The 9,175-nt window shown below is 51.6% G+C and overlaps 1 protein-coding gene across 1 annotated transcript; it reads right to left on the bottom strand.

The window, feature by feature from the left end:
- Window positions 1–6,515: 6,515 nt before the first annotated feature.
- On the bottom strand, window positions 6,516–6,798 carry SMIM38 (small integral membrane protein 38). Its single transcript, XM_030917666.1, has one exon. The coding sequence runs from the start codon at window positions 6,669–6,671 to the stop codon at window positions 6,516–6,518; it is 156 nt and encodes a 51-aa protein (XP_030773526.1). The 5' UTR covers window positions 6,672–6,798.
- Window positions 6,799–9,175: the final 2,377 nt, after the last annotated feature.

Below are 9,175 nucleotides of genomic sequence, written 5' to 3' on the forward strand. Positions count from 1 at the left end.
CAGTTGACTCTTCCATTTTCCAAGAAAATCATCCATCTCTCTGTAAATAATGACTTTCCTTCCCAGTGCTTGCACCTCTGATTTCTTCCTCTTTTCTAATTGTTTTTCTAATATCCAACCATCCTTGCATTTCTGGAATCCATTCCACTCAGTTGTTGCAATGATTTATTCCCCTCATGTGCTGCTTAATTCAGGGACTTAATATTTTTACATCAATGTTCCCGAGCAACACTGGTATGTGTTTTCCCTTTCCATGCCATCTATGATGGATCTTGGCATCAATGATAGGCTTGTTACATAAAAAGAAGTTAAAAAGTTTCTTCTTTTATGTTTTAGAACAGTTTAAATAGTGTTACCTGTTCCTTTTTGGTGTGGTTGGATCCTCCTATAAAACATTCTGGGCCTGATGCTTTTGTGTGTGTTTTTTTGTTTTTTTTTTTTTTTTTTTTTTTTTTTAAGGAAGGTTGACTTTGACAACTTTCTATTTCTTCTGTGGTAATCAATTTGTTTAGACTTTATTTTGAGACAGAGTCTCAGTCTGTTGCCCAGGCTGGAGTGTAGTGGCGTGATCTCAGTTCACTGCAAGCTCTACCTCCTGGGTTCATGCCATTCCCCTGCCTCAGCCTTCCGAGTATCTGGGACTACAGGTGTCCGCCACCACGCCCGGCTAATTTTTTTGTGTGTTTTTAGTAGAGACGAGGTTTTACCATGTTTGCCAGGATGGTCTTGATCTTCTGACCTCGTGATCCACCCGCCTCGGCTTTCCAAAGTGCTGGGATTATAGGCGTGAGCCACCGCGCCCGGCCTGGAGTCTTTTTTTAAATAAATTATGCTTTCTATGTTTTCAAAGTCTCAAAATCATTTACGTGTCCCAGTGCCAGTTTCCTGTGGTTATCTGCCATTTTATGTCTCCGTGGTTGTTTTCCCCACAGACTTTTACTTCATTTACGTTTCCTTCTTTTTTCTTGATAGGATTGACTAACAGCATCCTTTTTTATGCCCATCAAAAATCCGGCACTTGGGTACATTTGTTAATTCTATCACTTCTTAATGCATACATTTCCTCTACCTTTATTTCTTCCTTCTGTTTTTCTTAGTTTTGTTCTATTATGTTCCATATATTGAGCCATATGCCTAATCCATATGCTTTCATTCTTCCTATTTGTTAATATGAATATTTAAGGCTATACCTTTCCCTTTAAGAATTGCTTTGGCTGCATCTCATAGGTTCTGGTTTGCAGTCTGAACATTATCACTTAACCCATTTATGCCTAGTGTTCCATTACTGGAATGCTAAGCATGTGGGAGTTATTTATATATCCTACTGCTCAAGGTAATCACCAAGGTCTGATTGCAAAATTCAAAAAAAGGCAACCTCAGGCATAAATGGACTAAGAACCTCCTCCAAGAAGCTCCCTCCTGTGTTCCTGTAACACACCATGCATTCACCCACCACCCTTTTACTACATTATGAAGGTCCAGCACAACACTGTCCATAACAAAAATAATATAAGCTATCTATGTGATTTTAAATTTCCTCGTAGCCATATTAAGACCTATTAAAAGGAACAGGTGAATCAACCTAAATGCCCATCAATGGTAGACTGGATAAGGAAAAAGCGATACATATACACCATGGAATACTATTCAGCCATAAAAAAGAATGAGATCATGTCCTTTGCAGGAACATGGGTAGAGCTGGAGGCCATTGTCCAAAGCGAACTAATGCAGAAACAGAAAACCAAATACCACATGTTCTTACCTGTGAGAACATGTGGTCACATAAAGGGGAACAGCAAACACTCACTGGGGCCTACTTGAGGGTGGAAGGTGGGAGGAGGGAGACGATCAGATAAAATAACTCTTGTGTACTAAGTTTAGTACCCAGGTGACAAAGAATCTGTACACCAAACCCCCATGAGTTTACCTATGTAACAAACCTGCACATGTACCACTGAACCAAAAATAAAAGTTAAAAGTTAAATAAAATATCATGGCCAATAAAAAATGAAAATAAAAGAAACAGGTGAAATCCAATGTAATATTTAACCCAATGTGTCCAAAATAGTATCATTTCAATGCATAATCAATATAAAACCATTACTAATGAGATTTTACATTATTTTTCTGTGCTGAGTCTTCAACAGCCAGTATGTATTTTACTGACATCATATCGCAATTTGTGATGGCCACATTTTTACTGTTCAATAACCACACACGCTTAGTGCTGGTCTAGTATCTGTTTCCAGGTCTCTCTGCCCACTACCCTTACCTCTCTGACTGCAAGCTACCTGAGGGCAGGTGCTTTGCCTTATTCAACATTGTATCTGTGGTGCCTTGAATACTGCAAGCACTCAAAGAATGCTTGCTGACTGCTTGCAGACAGGATGGCTCAAACGGCAGACATTTATGTTCTCACATTTTGGAGGCTGGAGTCAGTTGGTTCTTCCTGAGTCCTCTCGCCTTGGCTTGTATATGGCTGTCTTCTCCCTGTGTCCTCACCTGGCTCTCTTTCTCTGTGTGTGTCTGGGTCCTAATCTCCTCCTCTGATCAGGACACTGATCCTTTGGATTAGGGCTCACCCTAATGACCTTATTTTAACTTAATTACCTCTGCGAAGACCATATCTTCAAATACAGTCTGTTTCTGAAGTATTAGGCATTAAAGGTTCAACATATGAATTGGGGGCACATGTTCCAGCCCTAACACTATCCTTTCATGCCTTTTATGCATCTGCTGTCCATCATCATTATTCATTTATCCATCAGCTCTTCACTGTCTCCGCTCCATGGGCTACAGTTTGCATCTGTGGCTACCAGCTGTGAGCAGAGGCGTGTTCCCATGTGTCTCTAAGAAGGAGCGTGTCTGTCTCAGCCTCGGACTTCCTTATTAAAACATTTTCTTAGGAGGCCCCAAGGAGCCATGGGAAGCCATGGAAATCTCCAACCTCTGACTCCAGATTGGAGCAGCCAAAGACAGCTTGACTCAGCTGCTATTCCTGAAGGGCAGACAGCAGCAAAACCAGCACATAAGGGTACCACAAAAGATGCCCAAATATCCAAAATAGAGTCCAAGACAAAGACCACCATTACAAAGAATGGCCAAGGAGCACGTGGCAGAGACCACCAGTTGCCCGCCTGATCACCATTTTGCCTCTGTTTCTTTATAACAAACTTGGCGTTCAGGACGGCAATGAGACCAGCTAACAAACACCACCATCTCTCAGCCTCCTGTGCATCCAGGGGTGCCACGTGACATCCTTCTGGCTTATGAGATGGAAAACTAAGGGTATCTGGGGACATTGCTTTCTGTCTCTGTCACCCTTTCCTTTCTCTTCCTGCCTGGAACGTGTGTAAGATGCCTGGAGTAGCAGCAGTTTTCTTATAGCCATGAAGGTCAAAGCTACGTGCTGAGGGTGGCAGAGCAGAAATATGGCAGGATCTGAGACCCTGATAACTTCACGAAGCTGTCACGCCACAGCCTGGGAATGTCAAACGCCAGACTTCTTGCTACGTGAAGAAAGAAAAACAAAATATTTTTAAAGCCTCTCTTTTTTAAGCCACTGTTTGTCTATGTGTCTGTTACCTGCAGCTGAATGCATCTGCTGCCTGAGATACAGCCAGGGCACACCCTCTCATTCATTCAGCTGCCACGGCCTGAGTGCCTGTTCTGAGCCAGGCACTGCATCACGAGGCTGGAGATGCTGACACGTGGATGCAGAATACATGAATTCATCAGAATTGTGTCTATTTTCCAGGAACAGAAACCAATGAAACTGGCTTAAGAAAAAGAAAAGAAATTATGAACCAGTGTAACTGAGATAGGGAGTCAGAGGAGGTTGGCAGAATCTTCCCTTCCACCATCTTTACAGGTCGATGGGTTCTCATGGGGCTGTCTGGAGCTTCTGTCCTCTCTGCCAGGCAGCCCCAGCAGAGGAGTCTGTTCTGACCCCTGGCTCCAGCAGAAGTCCCAGGATTCTGAGGCTGGGCACGGTAGCTCATGCCTGTAACCCTAGCATTTTGGGAGGCCAAGGCAGGCGGATCACTTGAGGTCAGGAGTTCGAGACCAGCCTGGGCAATATAGTGAAACCCCATCTCTACTAAAAAATATAAAAATCAGCAGGGCGTGGTGGCACATGCCTATAATCCCAGCTATTCGGGAGGCTGAGGCAGGAGAATCACTTGAGCCCCAGAGGCAGAGGTTGCAGTGAGCCAAGATTACGCCACTGCACTCCAGCCTGGGTGACAGAGTGAGATTCCATTTCAAGAAAACAAAAAAAAACAAAAAAACAAAAAAAAAAAAACAAAAAAGGAAAGAAAGGAAGAAGAAGGAGGAGGAGGAAAAGGAGGAGGAGGAAGAGGAGGAGGAAAGAAGGAGGAGGAGGGGAAGCAGGAGAAGCAGGAGAAGGAGGAGAAGGAGGAGAAGTCACAGGATTCTGGCTCACTGGACCAAGAGGTGACCTCAGGTATGTGTGCAGGTGCCATCCTACACACCCATATGAACACACAGGCCACACACAGGTTTACACAAAACTCTACAACTGGCAAGACATCAGCACATCGGATGAACGTCTAACTCTTTCCATCCAGCGTGACCTGGTTTGCCCAGGACTGAGGGGTTTCCCAGGACGTGGAACTTTCCATTTTAAAACCAAGACAGCCCTGGGCAACCCAGAACAGCTGGCCATCCTAGCTCCGTCTGTACCTGCTCATGACAACGATGTGATTTTTCTTCCTTAAAGAGATCAATAAAATTGTACAAGATCATGTTTTTAAAAAGTGAACAATATTTTCCTTAGAGATCAATAAGAACATCCCTCGCCACAATCCTACGATCAGGCGAGAATATTCAGACAGAGTCCTTGCAGCTGGTGGGGGTGGCAAATTGTCCGTGGCAGGGGGGAGTGGCCATAGAGTTCTGCTGGCCTCTAGTTGATACAACAGAGGCCAAACTGAAACAGAGCATGGTAGCCCCTGCCCCTGTGCACACTTCAGAGTGTGAATAAGAAGGGACCCTCTGCAATAGGTCATCTTCACACCACCCCTGGACACCTCAAACTCTAGTCGGTCGCCCTCCCAGATGGTTTCTGCTCCTGCTCACCAGCACCCCCATGTCTGTAGCTCTCTTGAATGAACAATCTGAGCACAGCAAGTCCTGCAGAAACCAAAAAAAAAAAAAAAAAAATTTCCTTGGCATAGGTGAGTGTATCAGGTGCTGCAGAAACAGTGATAATGGTGTTTCTGGCCCTCACTTGGGGACATTCAGCCAGGATACAGCAAGGCAGAGGCTCCCAGCCAGTGCCCCGCTCCATGCCCACCCTGGGGGGGCCACTCTCCCCAGTCAGCAACACCAGTCCTGGAACCACCATCTAAGCTCCTGCTCTTGCTGGATGTCCCCAAGTCCTTTCAGAATTCACAGGAATCACCCCCTGTGCAAGCTTCGTGTTCAGAGGACTTGGCCCACATTCCCTGAGCGAGCGTCCCTAGCACACCCATCACCTCTCAGGGAGCAAGATACTGCCACATCACCAGGCCCAGTCTCCCTGGGACGATATCTGGTTCGATACTCCTCCCTGGAGCTGCTGCCCGTCGTCCCTTCCATCTCACAGTTCCACATATAGTCAGCAGCCCTCGCTGCAATCCAGAATCCGCTGGAACCATCCCAGGAAATACAGTGTGGAGCTTGGACATGGGTGTTTGCCGAATTTCCCCCAGAGTCTCGAATATGGAGCCAGGATGAGAACCACTGAGCTTCCCCAAGCCATGGGTTAGGTCACTGGCATCACGGCGAATGTGCTAGGGAGGCGGGGCAGGAGCCCTGGATGCTTGGCCTCAACTCAACTTCCCTGCCCTGTCAGCCTTCCTGGCCACGTCCCAGCCCCACACTTGCAGGAACAGATGAACAGAGGGCATTGGTAGGTCCCTTGGCTTGTCCCCTAAATCATCCCCCATATGACGTCCTGCTGAGGGGGGCAGGCAGGGATCATTGTTCCCTAACGGAGGTTCAGACCGTTAGAGAGTGTGCAGAAGCTCAACCAGAGTCAAGTGCATCTGGCTGGTCAACTCAGTCTCACAAGTGCGTCTTGAGACCTTTCCCAGGGGTCTGCTCTGGGGAAATCAAGACAGCCATCTGCACCTTTGTCTTTGTGGTCCCTCCACCTGAGTCCTCTGGCTTACCCAGCTCTCCCTGCAGGCATATTTATAAGGAATTGGAGGCAGAGAAGGTCTTAAAACAAGACCTACCCCCAGGACCACTCCCTGCAACCGGGGACCCCAGAACCTGGTGATGGACCTGCAAGGCTGGCCCCTCCGTCTCCCCACATGGCCAACTGCCTCTACGGGACAGCCCTGGTCAGTCTGGGCAGGCACGATCCATCTCAGGCCTCTCTGAGCTCCTGCCCCGGGGGTGGGACATGGGGGTCATGTGCCTGTCCTGCTCCCCTCGCCTCCCACCACCACCAGAAGGGCCAGCTGAGTCTCGAGACAGGGCGCGTGGAGGCCGCTGCCTGCAGAGGCCTAGTCCTGCTTGGGTTTCCGGGGCTGCCGCTGGGCCAGTCTGTAGTCGATGTAGGTCCCGAGGCAGGACCACAGGATGAGGCGTGCTAGGAGGATCACCACCAGCAGGGCCAGGAGCGGGTCAGGGCCCGAGCTGCCACCTGGCCAGGAGGTCATGCCTGAGGTCGGCACCACAGGGCAGCAGCAGCCTCTGCCCTCCAACCGAGATGCAGTGGGGCCCTGCCACCCAAGCCCAGCACTGCCAAGTGGCCGCCGTGCAGACCGGGGTCAGGAAGCTCCGTCCAGCCTGAGGCCTCTGCAGCCGGCGCCCCCAAGGGACCGCCCTGTTCTCTCCGGTGCCACCAAGCAGGCCAGACCTGCCCGCCAGACTCCAGCCTGGGGCCTCCCTGGCATGTGAGAGGACAGACTGGGGACGGCGAGCGGCCTCCTTGGTCAAGAGGCCCGTGTACCATTCATCCAGAATTAACCACTCTCTGTGCTGACAATGACAGCATTGTCCAGGGGCCTGGGGGGCGGGAGGCCGCCGGGAGCCGGCCCCCCTCGCTGTCCCTGCGCCCCCTGCTCGCCAGCGCTGACGTAATCTGCAAACATCCCCGGCGGCAGCTGCTGGGCGAAGCGGCCACCTCCTCCCGGCGCTTTCAGCAGCCCACGCGGCTCTTCCGGCCCCGCCAGACAATTGGGCCCTTTTCTCTCCCCAATTAGCTATCACTTCTGGAGGCCGCGCCGTCCAGCGCCGGCCCACAATCTCCGCAGCAGCAGGCCCGGGATGGGGCGGGGGCCGGGAAGCTTGGCGGGGAGGCTGGGGCCACCGCGGGGAAGGAGGACGGATCCTGTGGATGAAAAACCAAGGAGAGGGAGGGAGAAGATGAGGACGGCGGCCGCAGCCCAGGCGCCCCAACACAGCTCAGCAGCACAGGGCCGCGATCGGGGCCTCTGATAGCAAGGGGGCCAGCACGGACACTGGCTTCATCCCCCAGGAAGGGGACGGGTGGACCTGCAGCAGCACCTCCCTCCAGTTCACCCCCACCACCCCCCACCAACAAGCCTTAGACGGGACCTGTAGCCCTAAGCTGGAGCGCACAGGCCTGCAGGTCCCTGACATCCTCACAGTCACCCTGGGCCCGACGCCAGTCCCGCCTTCTACTAGCTGAGCGACCTCTGGCAAGTTGTGCAACCTCCCAGAGCTGCAGATCTTGCGTTAAAAAGTGAAGCAAATACCTCCTGCTTTGAAGCACTGGGGGAGTGCATACACATGTATACATTTGTGTGCACACGGACTCACACGTGTGCACACACAATAAGGGCACATTGACCTCTACAGGCTCTGCCCCCCAAGTCCAGCTCTGGCCTCTCACAGCCGAGTTTCTGTGGGTGAGAGATAGACCGCCAGCACTGCCCCCTCTAAATCTAAGCCTACATCCCATGAAGCAAAGGGGCCCCCGTTGGAGCTATGGGGCTGAGCGTGAGGAATAGAGGTCTCTGGTGGCTGGGTCCTGGGAGTTCAGCCAGTTCTCACCAGGAAATGTCCAGCCTGAGCTACAGAGAACAGCAACGGGGGCCTTCCTGGCCACAGGGCTCTGGGGCCCATTGCTGGTCGCCGGAAGCCAGCTCTTTAGTTTCTTCCCGATCTACACAATGAGTGTCCTCCCAGCCAAGCCTTTCCAGAAGATTCAAACGGGACCACGCGTTCAAACGGAGTGTGGAGCGCGATGCTACCTCACCTTCAGCAGAGCACTGCCTAAGCTGCCTTCCTGCTGCCACCCTGGAGCCCCTGCCTGGACTGGCAGAGGCCGTCTGGGAAGCGTGCCTGGCCCTTCCTCGATCCGTGGTGTGCCCTGCACCCACTGGGCTGCCCAGCGCTGCTATCAGAGGCCACTCACTTAGGGAACATTTAGCTCTGGGCTTGTTTTCCATGCACAGAGGTTTGAAGATCACTTCAAACATAGGTGGGGAGTTAGCTCTCTGGACCCCGTCACAGTGAGTCATCAACAGTGCATTTGCGATGGGGCCTTCCAGAAGGCCAGGGAAAGTCCTGCTGACTTCCTGGGGAAGCCCATCGGCACATGGAGTGCGGGTCCCCAGACAGGAGCAGCTGTGCACCAGGGAGGAGGCAGAGGCTGCTGCCAGCGGCATGTCCCTTACCTGAGAGGGTCACCTCTCCAGGTGACATGTCCTGGGGGAGCCGGGGGCGTCTGCTCAGGCCAGAGGCGCTCACACCAGGCAGGGCACCTCTCAACCTGGACAGGTGGGGACCAAGGTGGCCTTGGACAAAACTCTGTGTTTGCCAAGCACCCAATCGACACAGAGAGTCAGCCACACCCCAGTCACATGGTGTCCACACGCAGGGGTCAAGGAGGCCTGGCCCCTCCCCCTCAGACGTCCCTGGGCCTCTGGGAATCAGCAAGGACGAGGACAGCGTGCCCTTCGAGAGAGGAAGGGAGTGGCCTCCTCCCGGTGGTGTCCAGGCTCACCTTCTCCCAAGAGGGGGTTGCTTGCTGGATAAAGTGGCCGAGGCCACAGGGAAAAAGCGAGTGACCATGAGCAAGCCACGGACACAGCGCACCGACAGCACTGCAGCGTGGGGACTGTGAGACCTCCCACTCTCAGGGGAAACTCCCCACGTCCCCTCACCGTCAGCAGTCTCACCATCAGCAGTGCTG

Source organism: Rhinopithecus roxellana, chromosome 15, assembly GCF_007565055.1.
Source record: "Rhinopithecus roxellana isolate Shanxi Qingling chromosome 15, ASM756505v1, whole genome shotgun sequence".
Taxonomy (NCBI): Eukaryota; Metazoa; Chordata; class Mammalia; order Primates; family Cercopithecidae; genus Rhinopithecus; species Rhinopithecus roxellana.